This window comes from Numida meleagris, unplaced genomic scaffold (assembly GCF_002078875.1).
Source record: "Numida meleagris isolate 19003 breed g44 Domestic line unplaced genomic scaffold, NumMel1.0 unplaced_Scaffold250, whole genome shotgun sequence".
NCBI lineage: Eukaryota > Metazoa > Chordata > Aves > Galliformes > Numididae > Numida > Numida meleagris.
Genome location: NW_018364306.1, coordinates 323694 through 344828, shown reverse-complemented (window position 1 = coordinate 344828; position 21135 = coordinate 323694). Strand labels below are relative to the sequence as shown.

Here is a 21135-nt window from a genome sequence, read left to right as displayed (position 1 = left end):
GCCCGCAGCTCTGCTGAAGAACATTCCCAGGAAGGAGAAGTCCCCCAGCACCCGCCCGCTGCTCGAGATCTACTCGGCCTCAGGGCTGCTCCTGGCCAGCATCCCGGTGAGTGCGCAGGCAGGGCTGGTGGGAGCCGGCTGTGCAGGGTCTGCTGCCCGCCCCGTCCTCTAGGCTGTGCCCTGTGCCCTTCCTAGAGGTGTGCAATGTGCCTCGAGCTGGACCTGCCCCAGCCGCAGCCCTTGGAGGACGCTGAGGTTGTAACTGTGCACCTTGCAGCACTGAGCCCTGGGCAGGAGGGCAGCTGTGGAAGGGCGCTGCCCTACCCCAGTGTTTCCACCTGGTGCTGTAGGTGCATGGCTGGGCTGAGAGACCGGCTGCCACCTCAGCCTGTGCCATTCGCCTGTGTGCCCTGGGGCAGCTCCTCTGGGCTGTCTGCAAGGAAGCACAGTGCTGCCACACATCCTCAGCACCTCAAGGTTTCGGGGGTGGTGATTCTGTACAACTCCAGCAGCCTCTGAAAGCTTTGGTTCTCCAGCTGCTCAAAAGCAGTGGTTTGTGCAAGGGTGTTGGGGGTCTGCAGGCAGAGGGAGGCACCCAGCCTGGAAAGAAGGGGACAGGGTGAGGATGGGGAAAGCAGCGCTGGAGTTGTGGGTGTGTCCTCCCTTCCCCACTGTCTAGAGCTGGGGAAGATACGGAGAAACAGCAGGAAGGGCAAGCTGTCATGCCTGCAGGATACTGCAGGGTCAGGAGTACCAGAGCTGCAACTGTCAAACTGCAGCCATTGGCATCATATGTGTCTTCTGGAGGGATAGCTTTGCAGCTGGGAGGCGAGCAGCATACACTGACCAGTTTCCTGCCTGCAGTGGAAGAGTGGCCAGCTGGTGCAGCTGGGCTGGACAGCCAGCGAGGACCTGCTGTGCATCCAGGAGGATGGCACCGTTCTCATCTACAACCTCTTCTGCGAGTTCAAGCGTCACTTCAGCATGGGCAACGTGAGTGGGGCAGGGCAAGAAAGGCTGGGGAGCTTGTCACCGTGAGGTCCACAAAGTTGGATTTGTGTGTTGGAGGAGGTCTCTCTGAGTGACCCCAGCCCAATAGGGCTGAGAGCCCGGGGCTCCCCCAGCCTCTCTGCAGGGTTCTTCCTTTGGGTATGAGCCGGCACGTGTCCCAGAGGCACAGGAGCGAGACCTTTTTCAGCTGGGATGCTGCTGGCTGCATGGCACAGGGCTGGGCTCTCTCCTCCCTGGGACGGTTTTGCCCCCAGAGCCCCGGTGCCCCTCCCAGCAGCGTGGTGCTGTGCCCTGGTGCCCCAGCTTGGGCCCATCTGTCTCCATGGCACAGGAGGTGCTGCAGAACCACGTGCTGGAGGCGAAGGTCTTCCACACAGAGTATGGCACTGGTGTGGCCATTCTCACTGGAGCACACCGCTTCTCGTTGACCACCAACATTGACGACCTGAAGCTGCGCAGGATGCCCGAGGTGCCAGGTGCGTCTCTCCCCCACTGCTCCCCTCTCTGCCCAGCGCAGGGCCCTGACGCTGGTCCCTGGCAGGTCTGCAGAAGCCACCCTCTTGCTGGGCTGTGCTGACCCAAGATAGAGTGACCATCGTCCTGCTGGCGGTCGGCCAGGACCTGTACCTGCTGGACAACACCTCCTGCTCTGTGGTGGTGAGTGAGCCACGGCAGCATCAGTGGGGAGCGGGGCGATCTGCAGCCTGCAGTGCTCGCTGGCATGTCTTTCCCCCACATCCTAACCGAGGGCAGAGCTGTGGGCATAAGGCAGACTCAGTGTGGGAGGGGACAGTCACACTTTAGCCAGCTCTCAGCCCCTTATGCAGCGTTGGTGCCGGTATGAAGCTATGTCCCTGCTTGTAACCCTGTCCTTTTCCTGGTCCCAGACACCCCCTGGCATGAGCCCCTCCGCTGGTGCCTACCTGCAGATGGCCGTGTCCTTCAACTACCGCTGCCTGGCGCTCTTCACCGACACTGGCTACATCTGGATGGGGCTGGCCACACTGAAGGTGAGCGTCCCTTTCCCTCCCCCCTCCTTGGTGTTGGTGGGAGCCCGCCCTGCTCTGCGCTCCCCCACTGCCTCTCACAGCCAGACCTGCTGGCATCCCAGCAGCTTCTCTTTGGGCACCTATGGACGCGGCGCTGCAACCTGATCTTGCTGCCGTCCATAGGCACCTGTGGTCTGCCATCAGAAAATCCACTCTTCTGTGGTTTTTTCGCCCAATTTTATACATTACTCTCCACCTTTTCCGTTTCCAAATCCACATTTTATTGGCCTTGCATCTCCCGTTCTATGGCCAAATTCCTCCCAAATAAACAAGCTGCCCTTGATTAGTCTTTCCACGCCAGATTCTGTTGCATCCATGCCCAAACTTGGTGGTTCTAGTATCGTTTTGTAGGCAGGGTCAACCACATTACTGCAGCTGGTGTGGCCACTCATGAACAGGTGGCCTCATCTGGTTTGTACTGGTGATGTGCTGGTTGCGTTACGTAATCTTTGAAGCAAATCATTGCCCTTTAGGCTTTGTTCATTTTTCTGGTCTCAGCTGAGCACAAGCAACTTCTTGCTTTGCGTGCATATGGGCTGCTTGCCAGAGCAATGGGTGAAGGTTTCTCATGCTCGCACAGCATCCTTGAACTTTGTCTACAGCAGCCATGGCCCTGGCTCCCTCTGGAGCTGGAGAAGCGGCCAGGTGCTTCTGCAGGACACGTGCCCCGTGCTGCTTGTCACCTCCACCTCAGTGCATGGCTCCAGCAGCTGCACAGTACCACCTCCCCATGTGCCTTCTCCTCCCTGACTCTTCTCTTTCCTTCTGCAGGACAAGCTCTGTGAATTCCACAGCACCATCCGATCTCCACCCAAGCAGATGGTTTGGTGAGCATTTTCCTGGCCTTCCCCCCACTCTGCTTTGGGCTGTGCCCTCACCACGCACCTCTGGGTGCTCGGCCCTTTGCAGGGTCTGCTCTGCTCTGCGCCGGGACAGGGGGATTGTCCCTCATGTCCCCGCTCCAGGCACAGGGCAGGGTAAGTGCTCCCCTGACTGCACTGGGTCTCCCTGCAGGTGCACGCGTCCCCGCAGCCGGCAGCGCGCCGTGGTGGTGGCCTGGGACCGGCAGCTCATGGTGGCTGGGAATTCCACGGAGTGCATCCGGTATCCTTTGGGGAGGAGGGACTGTCACTTCTGGGGGCCCGCCCAAGCTGTGTGCCTCAGCTGGCCTTCCTCGGGCCACTGCTGCCTCTGTCACCAGCACTGCAGTTCCTGGAGTACCCGTGAGTGTCAGTGGCCCCCAGGATGCTCAGATGAGGCTGAACTCATCGCTGCCCTCAGCGCTGCTGATGTGAGCTCCCCTTCCTGGTCTCAGGCAATCCCGTCCTGTACAGTGGTGGAAACTGTTTCTCTGTCTGGGCCCCCAGACCCTCGTTCTGCAGCTGGGAGTGCTGTGTCAGGGCCCTCAGCGGATTCCTCAGGGGTGAGGGCTGCTGTGATGGGACAATCCCTGTTCCTCCCAAGTTGCTGGAAAGAAGGGTCACGAGGCACAGCCCTTTGGGAACGGGGCATTCAGGGGTTTGCTCCATGGTACCTCTGTGGCTGACCTGCTCCTGGCAGAGCTGGGCTGCAGCCAGCAGCCGCTTTCTTCCCACGAGCCCTTAGCGGGAAGCACAGATTTGTCCTGGATGAAGACTCCTACCTGGTGCCAGAGCCGGATGGGGTCCGGATCTTGTCCCGCACCTCCCATGAGTTCCTGCACGAGATCCCAGGTGAGGTGTTCTCTGGGTGAAGCCATCCCACCCCTGCAAAGGGAGGGCACCGGCACAGGCTCTCGGGTCCCAGAGCTTACAGGAGAGTTGGGTGGGAGCAGCACCTGGCTGGGTGTATCTGGGCTGGGGCAGCCTCTCACGCTGTTCTTCTTTTTTCATCCCCTTCCCTGCAGAAGCCAGCCAGGAAATCTTCAAAATCGCTTCCATGGCACCAGGGGCACTCCTGCTAGAGGCACAGAAGGAGTACGAGGTGTGGCACACCACTCAGCTCCACGCCTGCCTCCTCCCTTGGGCCGCCCCGATGCAAACCCAGCATTAGATCCACCGTGATGGGAAAGGGGATGGCCTGGAGGTCCCTGCAGGGGCAAGGTGCTGGGGTGCAGGCGGCCCCTGCGGTCCCTGGGGTGCTGGGGATCCAGGCACCCGGTGCTCACCCTGGCTGCAGAGCGTCCCATGTCCTGCAGCTCACCAACGGGCTTTGCTTCTCTGCAGAAGGAAAGCCAGAAGGCGGATGAGTACCTGCGGGAGATCAAGGACCAGAAACTGCTCCCAGAAGCAGTGAGCCAGTGCATCGAGGCAGCCGGCTATGAGCATGAGCCAGAGACCCAGAAGTCCCTGCTGCGGGTGAGTGAAGTAGGCGAGGAGGCTTCGGGTGAGGCTGAAGCTGTTCCCCTCCTGCTGGAGGCTCTCCCTTGGCCCATCCGTCCCCAGAGCCCTCTCGTCTCCTCTTGCAGGCAGCCTCCTTTGGGAAGTGCTTCATCGACAAGTTCCCCCCGGAGAGCTTTGTGCGCATGTGCCAGGACCTGCGGGTGCTCAACTCCATCCGGGACTACCAGATTGGCATCCCCCTCACCTTCACCCAGTATCCTCCATGGGGCAGGCGTGACGGGTGACGGTGGGGTCTGGCGGCCAGAGCCTGAATCCCCTGCCATCGATGCCAGCCCTGGCCAGGGAGCTGGGATGTAGCAGGGTGGGGAGGAGTGGGCTGCAGAGTGGGGACCAGCTGGCCCCACGGTGCTCAGCTACCTGCTTGCACCCTGGGCCCCAGAGCAGGGTCAGCCCCCTGCACTCACCTCACCATGCTGTGCCCAACCCCCTGCCCGTGATGGTGAGCCCATGTCACGGAGCTGAGCCGGCCCTGCATTCACGTGCCTGCTGTGCTCCCTCTGGGGGTGCTGCCAGGAGGGGGTGGGCACCCAGCACGCGTCGCCTGTGTTCTGCAGGGTCCGAGATGCCCTTGACTGTTCCACAGATACAAGCGACTCACCATCGAGGTCTTGCTGGACAGGTGAGGCTTGGTGCAAACTGGGCTTGATAGCCCTGTCCCTGAGCAGCCCAGGCTGTGCCCAGCCCTGCTGCAGTACTCGTGCAGTCTCTGTCCCCCTGGCTGGTGGCTGAGTGAGCTCTGAGAGCTTGGGACCCCCCTGTGAGGCTGGCTGAGCTGCACGGCTGCTCGCACAGCACTCTGCTGAGCCCCTCTCTGCCCACCAGGTTGGTCTTGCGGCGGCTCTACCCCCTGGCCATCAGGATCTGCGAGTACCTGCGGCTCCCAGAGATCCAGGGCGTCAGCCGCATCCTGGCCCACTGGGCCTGCTACAAGGCAAGGAGGGAAGGCTCTGGGGGGGGGGGGGTCTGCCATGCTGAGGCCGTGCTGACCGCTCCGCTCCCCTCTAGGTGCAGCAGAAGGACAAATCTGACGAGGAGGTGGCTTATGCCATCAACCAGAAGCTGGGTGACACACCAGGCATCTCCTACTCCGAGATCGCCGCCCGAGCTTACGACTGCGGCAGGACGGAGCTGGCCATCAAGGTCTCTCGGCTTGGGCTGTGGCATGTCCTGGGGGTGGTGGCACCAAGGGAGCGGGGTCACGCACGGTGGCTGTGTGCTGACTCGCTCTGTGATGGCCTCAGCTGCTGGAGTACGAGCCACGCTCGGGGGAGCAGGTCCCGCTGCTGCTGAAGATGAAGCGGAGCAAGCTGGCCCTGAGCAAAGCCATTGAGAGTGGGGACACGGACCTGGGTAAGGGGCAGGGCTGGGGCTCCCACACATGCAAAGAAGGGTCCCGAGGCAGGAGGGACTCTGCAGAACCCAGCACCGAGGAGTCTGCCTGCATCCAGGCAGCAAATCTCTCGTGGGAGGGACTTAGAGTCTGGGGGAGCCTGTTCGTGGCTTTGTGCTGCATGGGCTGAGGGTGGTGGGAGCTGCTTGAACCCTGTGGGGGAAGGGGGGAAGCGCAGGGCTCTGCTGTACACGTGGATGTACGCTCGCTCCCCTCCCAGAGCTGAGGACTGGCTGAAAGTTGCAGCAATGCTCCATTGGGCAGCTGTGCTGGGGAAGAGTCCTTATCCCCTGTCCTAAAACGCTCCTTCTGCCCCAGTCTACACTGTTGTGCTGCACCTGAAGAACGAGCTGAATCGTGGCACCTTCTTCATGACGCTGCAGAACCAGCCAGTGGCCCTGAGCCTCTACCGCCAGGTAAGGGCTGCCCGGCCCTGGGGAGCCCTGCACGCTCTGCCCTCAGTCCCCCATCCCACCACCTTGGCTGGGGACCTGGGAGCCACGTGATGGGACAGATGCAGCTCGCTGTACCTGCGAGCCCTCACCTCCACCTGTTGCTTCCCAGTTTTGCAAGCACCAGGAGCGGGAAACGCTGAAGGACTTGTACAACCAGGATGACAACCACCAGGAGCTCGGCAACTTCCACGTCCACTCCAGCTACTCAGAGAAGGTCTGTGCCTGGCAGCATGGGAGGAGCATAGTGAAAGGGCTGGGGGCTCATCACCCTGGAGCTCTGTGTTGGAAGTCACCAGCCCCTCCTCTATGCGTTAGAGAGCTCCAGGTCCCCCCAGGGCAAGGAGGGATCTGACTCTCTGCTCATCTTGTGTGATCAAGGCAGGGCATCATCGAGCCGGAGCTCAGCCTCTGCACTGGTCAGCCCCCCTGCCCACCCAGGGGAGGTCCTGCCCTGTGCCCTGTCCCTTGCAGTGCAGCATCTGTGTTGACACAGAGTGATGTGGCTGTTTTCTGTCTCCAGCGCATCGAAGGGCGGGTCGGAGCCCTGCAGAATGCTGTGGATGAGTACTACAAGGCCAAGAACGAGTTTGCTGCCAAGGTGAGCGTGACCAGGGCTGCAAAGGTGCCGTGGCCCTCCTCTGCTCTCCCTGTGGCTGGGCAGCACCGGGTTCATCTGGACCACGGCCACGCGATGGGTTACTGCAGGTCCTCCTGCCAGGTGGGACAGTGCTGTCACTTGCTGGGACAGGGATCCTTTAGTCTGGTGCTTTACTCCACAGGCCACAGAGGATCAGATCAAGCTCTTGCGGCTCCAGCGACACCTCCAGGAGGACTTTGACAAGCCCTACCTCGACCTCTCCCTGCACAACACCGTCTCCACTCTGATCCAGGACGGCCACCACAAGAAAGCTGAGCAGCTGTACCGGGAGTTCAAGATCCCTGACAAGCGGTGAGTCTGGCATGAGGGCAACTCCGGGCAAGGGCTCCTCGGTGCAGCCCTGGGCTGGAGCTGTGGGTCACAGCTTTGGGGGCAGGGAGCTGTTTTTTTCCTGGTGCCCCACATGGGTGTTACGCTGTGGGCTGGGACGGGGGGCTGCAGCACGCTGGCAGCTGTAGGAGCTGTTCCCCTGACGTTCCCAGGTACTGGTGGCTGAAGATCAGCGCCCTGGCCACCCGTGGGGACTGGGAGGAGATGGAGAAGTTCTCCAAGAGCAAGAAGTCGCCCATTGGGTACCTGGTAAGAGCTTTCCTCAGTGGAGGAGGACCTGCCCCCACTCCCTGCCCGCCCTTCTTTCTGTCTACACACACACTCAGTGCTGTCCCTGAGGGGGGGGGCAATGAGGCTGGACCGTGCTGTGGGGCAGAACTGGGCCGTGGGGCACAGTGGGAGCAATCGGGAGTCTGGTGTGGGGCAGCAGGCCCAATGCACCCCACTCCTCTCCTCCTCAGCCCTTCGTGGAGATTGCCGTGAAGCACCATAATCGCTACGAGGCCAAGAAGTACGCGCCCCGTGTCACCCCTGAGCAGCGGGTCAAGGCCTTCATCCTTGTGGGGTGCGCTGGCTGTCTGAACCCGGGGGGGGCAGGGGGGAGCCGGAGGCACGGCTGGGGCTCATGGCAGCGGGCGGGTCATGGTGCAGCAGCTCTCCTAGGGCTGTGGGCTGGGCGTGCTCTGGAGGGATAAGGGAAACATTCATCCGGCTGCTGCCAGTGGGGGGCTGCAGGAGGTGTCACCCAGACCCCTCTTTCCCACCCCCTGGGGGGGGGAAGTGGTGCCTTCAGCCCCCGCTTTGCCCCCAGGGACCTGGAGCAGGCGGCTGACACTGCCATCGAGCACAAGAACGAGGCCGAGATGAACCTTGTCCTGTCCAAGTGCTCTGGCACCACTGACAGTGCCGTGATGGAGAAGCTGAACCGGGCTCGGACCCAGCTGCTGAAGAAGTGAGCCCCAGTGCTCCCCTCCGTGCTGGGGGGCAGGAGTTCAGCCCCCCCTACCCTGGGGGTCTGAACCCTCGCTGGGGGCACGGAGCTGCAAGGAAGGGCCCATGGCTGGGGGCACTATGGCAGCGCTGTGCTGGGGCCGCCTGCTGCCCCCTGGCCTCTCCAGCTGTTCCCCCCCCCCTCAATTCTTGGTCAATAAAGAGCGAGAGACTGCTGTGCTGTATTTTCGTGGGGAAACGACCCCCGGGGTGGGTGGGTGCCCTTGGCTCCCCAGGCGTGATGCTGGGGCTCTGGGGGCTCACTGGGGTGGGCGGGGCCCTCGCTGGGGGGCGGGGAGCTGGGCTGCGTTGGGTGGGGGGGGACCCTTGGGCTCCCAGGGAGCGCTGGGGCGGCCTGCGGCAGGGTAACCGCCCTGCGTCCTCCCGGCCGCAAGGGGGCGCTCTGCACCCGGACGGAGCCGCTCTAGGCCCCTCCCGCCCTGCCGCAGTCGAGGGGCATTGTGGGGGCGGCAAGATGGCGGCGCTCGGCGTGGGGCGGACTGCGGCCTGGGTGAGGGGCGACGGAGGGGGGGGGACTGCAGGGGCCCTGGGTCGCGGTGTGTCGATGTGGGGCCGGGTTTGGGTGCGGGGTCCTGGGTTCCGGTGGCGGCTGGGGCCGGAAGGAACGCGTTGCGGGGCCGGGGGTCGCTCCGCTGCCGTTTAACCGCCGTCCCCCCCCCTTCCCCCCCCTCACACACACAGGGCCTCCTGCGCGCTCCCCGGAGCCTCTGCCGGTCCCTGGGCACCTCCACCGCGCTGCAGCAGATCCCGCGGGCCAAGGTGAGGGCACGGTCAGCTCTGCATCCCTTAACCCCGTCCTTAACGATTTAACGTCCTCAGGGATTTCATATTCTTAAAGTAATAGGAAGTAACGCACCGCCGTTATTAGACGTTGAGTCAGGTATGAGCGAGCGGCAGCCTAGGCACACGTTGACGCTTTGTGGTCTGAAAGTGAGAGCTGTGATGGAACACGGTGGAAGCGTGGGTGGAAGGAACACCCGGAGCAGCAGCAAGCTGTGGTGGCAGGGCACTGTGTCCCTGCCCGGGCCCTGCTGCTCAGTGCACGTGTCTCACGTCAGTACTGAGGCACTGAAGGCAGGGGGTCAGGGCAGGGAGTCGGTGCTGGGATTGCTTTCCCCTGCCCCACAGCTTGGGGCTGGGCTGCAGGTGCTCCCTGGTTAGGTGATAGTCTTGTCCCTTCCCGTCGCCATCCAGGCTCTGCAGCTGGTTCGGTGAGGTCTCTGCCAGCTCTGCAGGGAATTAGTGGCTAAAGAGGCAGGGATTAGTAAAAGCACGGTGTAAAAATAGGTGCCGGCTCAGTGGGAGAGCGGTGGTGGTGGTGGAGAGAGGCTCAGGGGTCACCTCTGAGATCGATCCTGCTTCATGCTTTCAGGCTTGGTCTTCAGCACGGAAGCATGGGGTGTTGTAATAAAGAGTGTAATTAGGAAAAAGCAGCAGGGCGGTGTCGGTACACAGCAGGATGGGACTTCACAAAGGAAGGCTGAGGTGATCCTGCGGACAGAAAGCAGAAATGAAGGAATGCTTAGTAAAGCAGGACCGTGCTCTAAGCTCCAGCAACGAGAATCTCTGTGGTGCAGAGGGAGAGACTGCACCTGGGGATGCTGCATGAGGAAGGGTCTGGGGGATGGCAGGGGGCAGGGGCTGCCTCTCCTGTGCAGTGTGCATGTGCCAATACCACCTTGGGCCTGGGGAATGGGGTGGGTTTTAGGGATTTAATGCTGTAGGGCAGGGTACTCGCGTGCTCTTTAAGGTCAGGGTTAGCACTGCAGTATGGCTTTGCGATTAATAACGGTGCGATGGGTGCAGGTGTTCTCCAGGCTGTCAGTCACCTTCCTCTGTCTTGCTGCATGCAGGTTAGGGGTCACATTGGGGTTCCGTCCCGGGGCTGAGGTGTGAGGTGTGACTGTCCTTTTCTCTCCCTGCAGTCAGAAAATGCAAAGTCAGAGAGCACGTTCCAGGTCACCATGCTGCCCGGGGACGGCGTGGGCCCGGAGCTCATGCACGCTGTCAAGGAGGTGTTCAAGGTAACATCTGCTGCCTCTCGGAGGACAGCAGCTGCAGAACTGCTTAAAGGCACTGCTGGCCCACAGGGCAGCCTGCCTGTTTCCTCCAGCGCAGAAGAACGCAGGCTCTGAGAAGCCCGGGGTCTTTCCCTTTCCATAGAACAGGTTCAGCTTACGCAGTTCTTGCAAACAGTTTCACTCTTCACCGTGAAGACAATCCCAGCCTGAGCCGTGCCCTGGAGAGAGCAGTCTGCTCCCATGTCCCACTCGCTCCTTCTCCCTCTGCCGAGGCAGCAGCCATCAGCAGTGCTGTGTGGGCTGCTCATGGGAGAACATGGGTCTTCATCACTCCTGTCAGGCGCGTTGTCACAGCGCTGTCACTGTCCAGATGTGCTTCTGAGCACATTCTTCATCAGCGAGGAGCCCTGCTTCCGTGCAGCAGTGCTGTAACTCGGGGCAGGAGTGAGCACTTCAGTGCTTTTGTCTTCTAACACAGAACGAGTTTGTCACGTAATAGAAAACAGTGTTGTCTGCCTGGTAGCTGCTGTGCAGCTGAAACTATAACGACACAGGGGGCAGAGAGTTCTGATATCAAAGGTGGAGGAAAACACCATTATGCAGTTGCAGTTGAAATGGAACAAGGGACCCTGAGGTCCAAGTTCAGCAAATTGTGTTCAGTTCCCTCTTCTCCCCGAGGAGACGCTCTGGCTGGTTTAAGCTTCATGCCCCAGCTCTCTGAGCCCCGTGGGCGTTTGCTTTCTGTAGTGTGTTTAAAAAAGGACCGTGCTGAGCCTCTGGCCTGCTTGAGGCAGTGGCTCTTGCTCTTTGTCTCTGGTGCAGGCTGCCAGCGTGCCCGTGATCTTCGACGAGCACCACCTGAGTGAGGTGCAGAACATGGCCTCGGAGGAGAAGCTGGACCAGGTGGTGGACTCCATGAAGGAGAGCAAAGTGGCCCTTATAGGTGAGGGCCTGTGCTCACTGTCTGTCCAGCAAGGAGGGCTGCACGTATCACAGACACTGTTAGATGCTTTCAGAGGGCAGGATTTCTAGGGTTAGGAAATGTTAGCTTTAAACAAAAAAGCAGTTTTACCCTTACTTGGTTTCCTTAGCTTATCAGTGGAGAGGTTATGTCCAACTTCTGCTTCTGAAAGGAGACCTCCTAGCATGGCCCAAAGAAACAAAGGGCCTCATCTGGGTCCGGTGTGATGCAAAATGGGTCTCTGTCCTTGTCTGAAGCTTTATGGAAAGCCCCTCCTGGCCTCTCACCCAGGTTCAGGCCAAGTCCTTAGGAGCTGTCATTGTGCTCCGTGTCCTGACTGCTGCTTGATGCTGTCCCTGCAGGCAAGATCCACACCCCCATGGAGTACAAGGGAGAGCTGGCTTCTTACGACATGAGACTGAGGTGAGCTCTGTGCCCTGCTCGGCTGCCAGGGCTGGGAACTGACACAGCACTCGCTGGGAAACCCACTTTGCTCTTGGTCCTGGTGTTCTGGCACCAAACTGGGGCTGAAGGAGACGAGTCCAGGGCAGGTGGGAAATTCATGTGTCACCAGGAAGCGAAAGACCCCGAGCAGCTTTGTCTGGGAGCTGCCTCTTCTGAGTGTTGCCCCACTGCCTGCTTTCCTGGGGTCCTTCAGAGGGGAGGGTGGGTGGCAGGAGGATGGGTGGCCTTGAGCTGCCTCCACACAGGGTTGTCAGAGCCTGCTCACGATGAGGCGAGGCTGGCTCTGTCCTTGAGAGCAAGGGTAGCTGGAGCAGTAGCTATGGGATGACACCTCAGGGGACATAGAGCTGCTTGCGCCGTCACCTGCTGTCACCCCCAGTGCTTGCCAGGAGCAGCCAGCGTCCCGGGAATAGCTCACGATGAAATGCTGACTGCTGCTGCTGCTTCTGTTGCAGGCGCAAGTTAGACTTGTTTGCAAACGTCGTCCACGTGAAGAGCTTGCCGGGCTATAAGACACGCCACAACAATTTGGACCTCGTCATCATTCGCGAGCAGACGGAGGGGGAGTACAGCTCCCTGGAGCACGAGGTACTGGAGCTGCTTGGTGCACCTCATGGGGCTGTGGCTGCCCTCGCTGCCCCAGGGCTGAGGCCCCCACACTGGGGATATGCAAGGGCAGCTGCTGGCTCGGCCGGAGCGTTGTGTGGTGCAGTCCCACGTGCAGTGAAGGGAGGTGGGAGGCCTGCTCAGCGCCTGCCCCACGAGCCCGAGCAGCTCAGGAGCTGCCCCCTGCCCCATGTGGTCGGTTGCTGAAGGCTGGGGCTGTGAGCTGGGCCCCCCTCCCAAGGCAGCAGGCTGCTTGCAGCTCCCTGCTGCTCTGCACCCTGTGCTTGCCCAGCCCTGGAAACCTGGGAGCCCCGTGGCCGCCTGGGCTGGGTCCTGGAGGTACTGGAGCTGCTTTGTGCTGCTTTGTGCACCTCACGGGGCTGTGGCTGTCCTCGCTGCCCGGGGTGTGGGCCTGCTCCCCACAGCTGCTCAGCCAGGCCCAGCAATGCCTGGAGCTGCGGCAGGGTGCCGGGTGGCAGCGACAGGAGACGGGTGAGAGCGATGTGACTGCGCACAGACAGCAGCGGGCGTGCTGGTGGGCTGCAGGAGGGGTAGGGCCTGAAAAAAGGCCTCGTGGAAGTCGAGGAGCCTCTTGCTGAGGTGATCCAGCATTAGGGAGAGGCTCTGGGTGGGTGAGAGAGCAGCGAGGCGGGGCTGCATGCGGCGGCAGCTGCTCACGCTCCCCTTCGTGCGCAGAGTGCGAAGGGAGTCATCGAGTGCCTGAAGATTATCACCCGGGCCAAGTCACAGCGCATTGCCAAGTTCGCCTTCGACTACGCCACCAAGAAAGGGCGCTCCAAGGTCACGGCCGTGCACAAAGCCAACATCATGTGAGTGCTGGGGGGAGGGGAGCATGCCGGGAGGGCGGTTAGCAGGCACCGAGCGCTGTCACGTCCCAGGCCTCGCCACTCTCGGTCCCCATCGGAGCGATGCCAGATGCCGGTCTGGCTCCAGAGAGGCTGGGTGTTTCCTGGCAGCTGTTCCTCCCCACTGTGTCACTGGCATGAGCCTCACTGAGCCCTGACAGCTGCACCCTGGAAGCTGTCGGCTGAGCGGGGAAAGGCTCCGATGTGGGAGGCTGTTCTCTGTGCTCCCCCCCTGGGTTCTGAGTTCACCACCTCGTTTCTGTGGTGTGAGGAGCTCTAGGGCTGCCTGCCCCCCTCCCTGCTGCCCTGGGACGCCAACTGCTGTTGGCTTACTCGCTTCTGTAATGATTTTACTGCTGTCCTGCAGAGCCCTTATGACTTGGTTTTTGCCTCCCAGGAAATTAGGGGATGGGCTCTTCCTGCAGTGCTGTGAGGAGGTGGCAGAGCTTTACCCCAAGATCAAGTTTGACACCATGATAATTGACAACTGCTGCATGCAGGTGAGGAAGCTGCTCCCTTTCCCTACCCCATACCAGAGCCGTTCTGCACCTCCTGCTGCTGCTTTGCCTGCTAGGCAAGGGGATAAAAACCTGAGAAGCTGCTGCCACTGGCAGCTGATGGCTCTGGGTGTCTGCCCGTGTCCTGGCCCGAGGTTTGCTTCTTGCACAAGGGAGCCCAGCCTGGGTGCCACCGGCCTTTCCCTGCTCTGCGCCAGCTGAGGGCAGGAGCTGCAGGGATGAGGACGTCGGGCACCTGGAGCTAATGCCTGAGATGGGCTTACAAAGCTGCCAGGTGCAGCGTGTCCGTGGCACCCGGCCCATCTCGGCAGGGCTCCCCGTGCTCCCTGCTGTTACTGGCCGCACTTTGGGAGTGTTCTTGGATTCAGTGGGTTCTGCTGCTCCATGTGTCACGGCCCCTGCCCTCTCCCGAGGGCTGCCACGCTGCCTGCCGCCTGTGACTGCTGCACGTGGCTCACGTCTTTCCCCTTCCTTCCACGCAGCTGGTGCAGAACCCCTACCAGTTCGACGTCCTGGTGATGCCGAACCTCTACGGCAACATCATAGACAACCTGGCGGCCGGCTTGGTGGGCGGCGCCGGCGTGGTGCCCGGGGAGAGCTACAGCGCCGAGTACGCCGTCTTCGAGATGGTGAGGAGGCTGCTGGGCTCCCGGCAGCGCCCGGCCCCCACCACTGGGAGCACTGGGACCCCTCACCCTCACCCGGTTTCTCGTCACGCAGGGCGCCCGCCACCCCTTCGCCCAGGCCGTGGGCAGGAACATCGCCAACCCCACGGCCATGCTGCTCTCGGCCGCCAACATGCTGCGGCACCTCAAGTACGTGCCGGGGGGGCTGGGGGGTGGGGACAGGGGGACAGGAGGGCAGCGCTGCGCTGCTGGGGCCGGGAGCACGGGCTGGTGCTGACCCACGGCCTCTGTCCTCTCCTCAGCTTGGAATTTCACTCCAACTTGATCTCGGATGCGGTGAAGAAGGTGATCAAAGTCGGAAAAGTGAGTGTTGGGGGTGTGTGTGTGTGTGTGTGTGTGTGTGTGTGTGTGTGTGCCTGCAGCCTGGGTGCTAGAGCTCGTGGTAGAGCACAACGCTGCCCTGTAGGGGCGGTGCCAGCCTCTGAGCTCCCCCTTCTCCATCCCAAGGGCTTGCCTCAGAACCCCGTGTGCATCCCCTGTGTGCGACTGTTGTGTAGTCAGCTGTAGTCAGCCCCTCCGCTTGTCCCAGGGTTGCTGCTGCTGTCTGCAGCGGTGGTTGCTGCCTCAGGAAGCTCTAGCAGGGCTGGGGGGGCATCAGACGGCCTCTTCCAGGCTTGCCCCCCTCTGGGGTCTCTGGCAGGACGCGTAGAGGGAAGCTGCTCTCCTCTCCTCTCCTCTCTGCAATCTCTCAGTGATTTCGCTCAGTTCACAATCACGTTTCTCCCTTGTTTCTCCCCTTCCCTGTGTTGGATTTTTAGGTTCGGACACGGGACTTGGGCGGTTACTCCACCACTTCTGACTTCGTGAAGTCTGTGATTGACAACCTGCACCCCCACTATGGTGCCTAGGAGCCCCGCTCGCCCGCGGCGAGCCCTGGGACCTCACTGCGCCCTGCAGCAGCCTCCCCAGCCGTAGCTTAAGGCCCCGCAGCCATCCTGCCCCTGCCCTGCCGGCTCCCTGGGCCTCGGGGGAGGAGTGGGCTCTCCTCTTCCCCAGCCCGGTGCCCACCCAGAGCCACAGCGGCCGCATCTCCCTTCTCCCCGTAGCCCGGAGCGGTGCTGCGGGAGGTGGGAGCCAGCCAGCAGCCCCGGGCACACCTCGGACAGGCAGCTCCACGGGACGGTGGGACCAAGGGTCCTGCTGACACCTTTCCGTGCCCACAGAGGCTTTAGCAATAAGTAGGCCCCCAGGGCTGAGGGCCCCCCCCCACACTGGGGATACGCAAGGGCAGCTGCTGGCTCGGCCGGAGCGTTGTGTGGCACAGTCCCACGTGCAGTGAAGGGAGGTGGGAGGCCTGCTCAGCGCCTGCCCCACGAGCCCGGTCAGCTCAGGAGCTGCCCCCTGCCCCATGTGGTCGGTTGCTGAAGGCTGGGGCCGTGAGCTGGGCCCCCCTCCCAAGGCAGCAGGCTGCTTGCAGCTCCCTGCTCCTCTGCACCCTGTGCTTGCCCAGCCCTGGAGACCTGGGGGCCCAGTGGCCACCTGAGCTGGGCCCTGGTGACCTTACAGGGGGACCGGGCTGCACAAGCTCCTGGTGGGACCACGGGGTGCTCTGCCCCACAGCTGTGTGCGTGAGCGAGCGACTGGGACACGTATTTAACGAACTCTGTGCTTTGTACTTGCGTTTGCAAATAAAGGGTCCAACACTCCCCCCCCCACCCCAATGCCGTTTCCCCACAGCACTGCTCGCTGCCTCAGGGTCCTGGCAAAGGGCGTGTGGAGCCTGGGTCGTGCATGCCTGCAGGGCCACGGCCAGCCCTTCTCCTCCTCCCCCACCTGCAGGGAGCGGGCAGAGCCGCAGCCTTACACTCCCCTCTCGCTTCAACCCCCTCTCCCTGCAGCTGCTGGAAGCAGAGGCAGCAGCAGCTCTTCCTTGCAGTCACCAGCACCCCGGGGCAGCGTGGTTTTAAGGCTGAGGGAGCCACGAGCCTGAGCTGAAAGCAGAGGCAGGATCCCTCTTGGCAATGCACATGCCCATGGACATGCACTGAAACCCAGAGGGCTGGGTGCACCCTGCAGCACCAACTGCCCCCCCCCCCCCAATGGGACAGCACCCGGGGGCTGGGGACCTCAAGTTGATGCCGGGCTCAGGGCCCCTCCCTCGGCGCTCACCCTCCCTTTTGTTGCAGGTGCGCACAGCGGACATGGGTGGATACGCCACGTCCCTGGATTTCACCCAGGCTGTGATTGGGGCCCTGGATGCGTAGAGCTGCTGCTCGTCTTCGGGCAGCTCCGCTGCTCCTGCTGCCTGCTCGGTAATTTATTGCTTCCCTGGAATAAAGCGGCCTCTGCAATGGAACGGGTGCAGCTGAGGGGGTGGGCAGCACCAGGCACTCCCGAGCTGCAGCCCCCTCCTGGTGCAGGGGAACACAGGGTGAGGTGCAGTGGGCACAGTGCTGGGCCTCGCCTGGGCCCCCAGCTCCCAGCAGCACAGAGCAGAAGCAGAACAGAGCCACAGCTCAGTGCTGGGAGCAGGGACACGGGGGGGGGGCACAGCACGGTGACCTGGAGCTAAGCAAAAGCCGGGGGGGGGAGCAGATGAACACCAACCTCAGCCCTTTATTGAGGCTCAGTCACACGGTGCGGGTCCCCGCCCTCTGGCCGCCGTGGGGGGCACGCAGCTGCAGCCAGCCCAGGGGGCTGAGAAGGGCAGCACCACACAAGGCACGAGGAGCACGAGGAGCCGGTGTCCACACGTGGCCATGGCCCTGCTGGCACCGGGGCCCGGCCCACGGCTGCACAAACCACGAGATGCCACAACGCCGTTAGTGCGGGCGCTGCCCCGCTCCGCAGCCCTGGGCACACAGCTGCCAAACAATGGACGGCAGGCGAGGGGCTGCAGCCACGCCAAGCAGAGCCCCTGCCGGGCTTCAAGTCCGCAGTGCTGGAGCACAGCCCTGCTCCAGCTCCCCTAGTCCTCCTCCAAGTCCTTGGCCTTCTTCTTTTTCTTTTTCTTCTCCACGGGGGTGGCCTCTCCACTGAGTTTCCTTTTCTTCTTGGGCAAGGCCTCTTCCTCCAGCCCGTTCTCCTCTGGCTCTGAGGCAGCCTCCTCCTCTTGCTCCTTCTTCTTTTTCTTCTTTTTCTTTGGCTCTATGTTATTTTCCTAAGAGAAAAAGCAGGGTGAGCGCCCAGCCCATGGAGCACCGAGCCGAACGCTGGCTCTGTGCCACCAAGCTCTCCCCTCCCTCGGGGCTGGGGGCCCAGACCCCCCCCCAGCGCTGTGGGGCAGTGGGGCAAGAGCAGCAGAGATGCTGCTGGGGCAGCCCAGATGTGAGCACAGTGCAGAGCGGGGCAACTACAGCCCCCTCCCCACGGGCACCCGGTGCTGCCTCTGCCCTCACCTCCGCCTCCTGCACAGAGTTCTCCATCTCCGCTGCAGCTGCAGCCAGAGCCTCCAGGCGCCGCTTCTCCCGCTTCTTCTTTTTCTTCTCCTTCTTTTCCTGCTTCCTTTTGACCTCAGCCACCACCTCGTTGGCCTGGGGGGGAGCAGAGGAGCGCTCAGTGCAGGGGCAGGCTCCCACCCACCCACCCCCTTCCCGCGGGGCTGTGGGATCAGCCTCATTAAATCAGTTTTTTGCCTCCACGGCAGGTCAGGCGGCGTTTCACATCACATCCGACAGCCGTGCCGGCCCAGCGGCCTCACCCCATCCATAACCTCACCCCCCCCCCATGGCCTCACCTCCACCATGGCCTCCTTCATCACCTCCAGGTTCTTGCGGGGCGGCTCGCCGGTCTCGTAGAAGGCCAGCCGCTCCTCCACCTGCTCCCTCAGCTTGTCCCCGAAGACGCTGGTGGGAACCTCTGCAGGGACAGGACGGGCTCAGCGCCCCTCGTCCCGCCCGAGCCCCGCGCCCGCCTCCCCGCTCCCAGCGCTCTGCTCAGCCCACAGGACTCAACATTCACCCCGTGAAATGCTGTTGACGAAAAATCTTCCCATCACGGCAGAGGCCTCGTTCCCCCCCAGCCCCCACCCATGCCCCACGGCACCTGAGAAGCAGTCGATGCGGGAGGCGATGGTGCACTTGTTGGCCAGGTAGCGGGAGATGCGCCCCTTGTTCTTGGCGGCCGCGCGCCCGATGAAGGTGGAGTGGAAGATGAGCCCGTACTTGGGGGTGTTCCCTCGCGTCTTCAGTGCCCTGGGGGAAGCCCGGCGAGCCATCGGGGCCGGCCCGAGGCCGAGGTGCCCCAAGTGGGAGCTGCCGCCCCTCCGCCGGCCCCGGCACAGCCCAGGGGACCCCCCCCCGCCCCCGTCCTGCTGACCTCGGGGAGCAGGCACCCGGCCCACGCTGCCGGGCGAGCTGCTGAGCCGCGGTGGTCGCTCAGGGGCTGGGGCCGGCTGCTCACACGCGGCCGAGGCGGGAGGGGCCCGGCGCGTCGCACCCAGCGGCCCAGGGGCACGCCATCACCGCGACCACCCCGCAGCGGTACCTGAACAGGGCTTTCTCGGCCCCCAGGATCTGCACCGTCGAGGCCGGGTACTTGGCCAGGTTCGTCAGGCTGCCGGCGTGGGAAATGAGGCGGGCGCCCACCTGCGAGGGGACGCGGGGTTACGGGCGCTCTTGGAGCTCTGCACCCATGGGGGGGAGCAGCACGCAGCGCCCGGGCCGGGATCAGCAATGAAGGCTGTCAGCACAGAGGCTCAGGGGATTGACAGATTCACTCAGACATCACCTCCGCGGCCAGGGAGCGGGGGGAGGGGGGGCACGCGCCGACACTCACCACCTCCCCGATGAGGGCCGAGAGGCTGGGGGCCACCTGGCTCATCTTGGAGCGCAGGTATTCCTGCAGGCCCTTGCGGTACTCGGACAGAGAGATCACGCGGCTGGAGAAGCTCTCGATGTTGATGAGGTCGATGGGGGAGATGTCCATGCCTGGGGGAGAGCGGCGTCAGCGCCCGGCGCCAGCCGTGGGGAAACCGCCCTCCGACGACCTCACGCAGCCCCCGCTCACCCATGGAGGAGCGGGACGCCTCCAGGATGGCCTGCGCCTTGCCGCCGTCCATCACGATCTCCTCCAGCCCCTCCAGGCTCTCCTCGCTCAGCTCCTTGCGGTTCCCGATGAACTTGGCCAGCCGGCAGTAAGTGTAATTCTCGGAGACGATCTTGATCAGCTCGGGGAAGTGGTACCCGTACCACTCCCTGCAGGACAGCGTCAGAGCCGGCTCCGGCCCCACGCACCCCAAACCCCAACCCGGTCCCACGTGTCCCCCCGGTCACAATCCGGTCGTGACACCGCCGTCCCGGCCGGGGTGTACCCGGGGCCGTGCTCTCCCTCCCCGTCCTGTGCAGGCGGCCGGAGGCGCAGCCGCCTGCGGTAAGCGTGGGGAGGGGCCCGCACCGCCGCCCCCGCCCAGCCCGGGACCCCGCTCACCGCACGCGCATGGAGAAAGTGTTGATGTCCTTGTCCAGCTGGTCCAGGAGACTGATGGACTGGATGATCATGTTGTCCACGCGGTTCACGTTGAACTTCACCTTGGCCCGGGAGTAGCTGTGGCCGAGGCCGAGCTGAGCCTTGGAAGCCGACTGCGCCGTGAGGCCCTTGACCAGCGCGTGGAAGTGCAGGCGGATCCCTGCGGGGGGGCGGCCCCGTCACCGAACCCCGTCCAAAGGCACGGCCCCGTCCCCGAGGCGTGCCCCCCGGCCCCATGCTCACCCCGCAGGATCTCGGCCACCACGCCGCCGGTCTGGCACTGGTAGCCCAGCTCCTCCAGGATGGCGGCCCCGATCTTGGCGTCGGCCACCCCCAGCAGCGCCTTCTTCTTCTTGGCCGGCATCGAGGTCTCGAGCAGCAGCCGCAGGTCCTCGTGCAGGATCCCTGCGGGAACGACGGGCGCTCAGCGGGGCGGGGGGATAGGGGTGGGCCCCCCGGGGGAAGCGGGCCCCGCGCTCACCCTCGGAGACGGCGTTCATGTTCTCCAGGGCGCTCTGCGCGGATTTGAACGGGGAGAAGGCCACGAGCTTCACCACGTTGTGGAACTTCCCGACGGTCAGGACGCTCTCCTCCACCTGCGGCGGGGAGAGGTCAGGGCACGGAGCGGCACGCGGGGCCAAGCAGCCCCCACCCCCACCCCCGGCCCCGGCCCCGGCCCGTACCTGCGGCAGCAGCAGGCCGATCTCCTCCACCTCGCGGACGGCGAACAGCGCGTACCCGGCGGCATGCTCGAACAGGACGTGCAGCAGCACCTGAGCGAGGCGCCGCCGTCAGCGCGGGCCCGGGGCGCCCGCCGGGCCCCGCTCGGCGCCCGCAGCGGGCGCGGGGAGCCTCGATCCGCGCCCCTCGGCGCCCCCGAACCTCTCCCGCCCGCCCCCGCCGCCCGGGAGCGCGGCCCCGGCCCGATGCGGGCGGATGCGGCCCCGCGCCCGCCCCGCGCTCACCATTGTGCTGCCAGCGCCGCCCGGAACTGAGAGCGCCGCACCGGAAGCCCGCTTTGCCGGAAACCCGCCCCGCCCGCACGCGGCCAATCGGCGGCCAGACTGCCGCTACCGCCAACCAATCAGCGCGGGCTTCCTCAAGAGGGCCGCCCCCAGCCAATGAGCGAGAGATCGCGTAGATCCGCCCACCCTTGCTCCCTCAGCCAATGAGAAACGCGTACTGAAGCTACGGCCCGCCCCTCCCCGCTCCCAGCCAATGGGAGCGACCGCAGCGCTCTCCCCGCCCCTTCCCGCGTCCCGCTCGGTTCGCGCCGCGCACGTGCGCTCCCGCCCCCCTCTCCCGCGGTGCCGCACGTGGG

At 63.5% G+C, this 21135-nt stretch overlaps 3 protein-coding genes across 5 annotated transcripts; 2 read left to right on the top strand and 1 right to left on the bottom strand.

Annotated features, from left to right (window-relative positions):
- Positions 1-4: 4 nt before the first annotated feature.
- VPS16 (VPS16, CORVET/HOPS core subunit) lies at positions 5-8441 on the top strand (the record flags this gene model as incomplete). Its single annotated transcript, XM_021382522.1, has 22 exons — positions 5-106; positions 865-993; positions 1343-1487; positions 1553-1668; positions 1899-2021; positions 2832-2887; positions 3075-3164; positions 3678-3772; positions 3946-4022; positions 4265-4396; positions 4507-4634; positions 5025-5060; positions 5264-5372; positions 5447-5581; positions 5683-5791; positions 6150-6247; positions 6396-6500; positions 6807-6884; positions 7066-7235; positions 7427-7523; positions 7736-7839; positions 8086-8441. Coding segments are annotated over 22 exons (2379 nt in total), but the record flags the coding sequence as incomplete, so codon positions are not given.
- Positions 8442-8647: 206 nt separating this feature from the next.
- Positions 8648-16934, top strand: IDH3B (isocitrate dehydrogenase 3 (NAD(+)) beta). 3 transcript variants are annotated; one of them, XM_021382598.1, is made up of 13 exons: positions 8648-8775; positions 8967-9044; positions 10211-10309; positions 11129-11249; positions 11630-11690; positions 12188-12320; positions 13035-13168; positions 13602-13704; positions 14205-14351; positions 14443-14537; positions 14651-14711; positions 15167-15248; positions 16535-16934. In XM_021382598.1, the coding sequence occupies exons 1-13, from the start codon at positions 8740-8742 to the stop codon at positions 16918-16920; spliced, it is 1536 nt and encodes a 511-aa protein (XP_021238273.1). In that variant the 5' UTR covers positions 8648-8739; the 3' UTR covers positions 16921-16934. The 3 variants fall into 3 exon arrangements, with proteins under 3 accessions (XP_021238273.1, XP_021238275.1, XP_021238274.1); XM_021382600.1 differs by lacking the exon at positions 15167-15248 and having other exon boundaries at positions 16535-16704; XM_021382599.1 differs by lacking the exon at positions 16535-16934 and having other exon boundaries at positions 15167-16069.
- A 10-nt stretch (positions 16935-16944) lies between these two features.
- NOP56 (NOP56 ribonucleoprotein) lies at positions 16945-20876 on the bottom strand. The gene is made up of 12 exons (XM_021382597.1): positions 20780-20876; positions 20498-20587; positions 20296-20410; positions 20058-20219; positions 19776-19974; positions 19356-19543; positions 19125-19276; positions 18834-18934; positions 18393-18541; positions 18085-18206; positions 17747-17881; positions 16945-17508 (listed from the first exon to the last, which is right to left on the bottom strand). The coding sequence occupies exons 1-12, from the start codon at positions 20780-20782 to the stop codon at positions 17317-17319; spliced, it is 1608 nt and encodes a 535-aa protein (XP_021238272.1). The 5' UTR covers positions 20783-20876; the 3' UTR covers positions 16945-17316.
- Between the last annotated feature and the right edge of the window lie 259 nt (positions 20877-21135).

What these genes read in the sequence shown, in the direction of transcription:
- IDH3B (XM_021382598.1), top strand. Translation starts at nt 8,740, where the DNA reads ATGGCGGCGCTCGGCGTGGGGCGGACTGCGGCCTGG. An exon ending in GAGCAAAGTGGCCCTTATAG is followed by an intron (nt 11,250 to 11,629) that starts GTGAGGGCCTGT and finishes CTGTCCCTGCAG; the next exon opens with GCAAGATCCACACCCCCATG. An exon ending in ACAGCTCCCTGGAGCACGAG is followed by an intron (nt 12,321 to 13,034) that starts GTACTGGAGCTG and finishes CTTCGTGCGCAG; the next exon opens with AGTGCGAAGGGAGTCATCGA.
- NOP56 (XM_021382597.1), bottom strand. An exon ending in ACTTTCTCCATGCGCGTGCG is followed by an intron (nt 19,544 to 19,775) that starts GTGAGCGGGGTC and finishes GCTGTCCTGCAG; the next exon opens with GGAGTGGTACGGGTACCACT. An exon ending in ACTCTGTGCAGGAGGCGGAG is followed by an intron (nt 17,509 to 17,746) that starts GTGAGGGCAGAG and finishes TTTTTCTCTTAG; the next exon opens with GAAAATAACATAGAGCCAAA.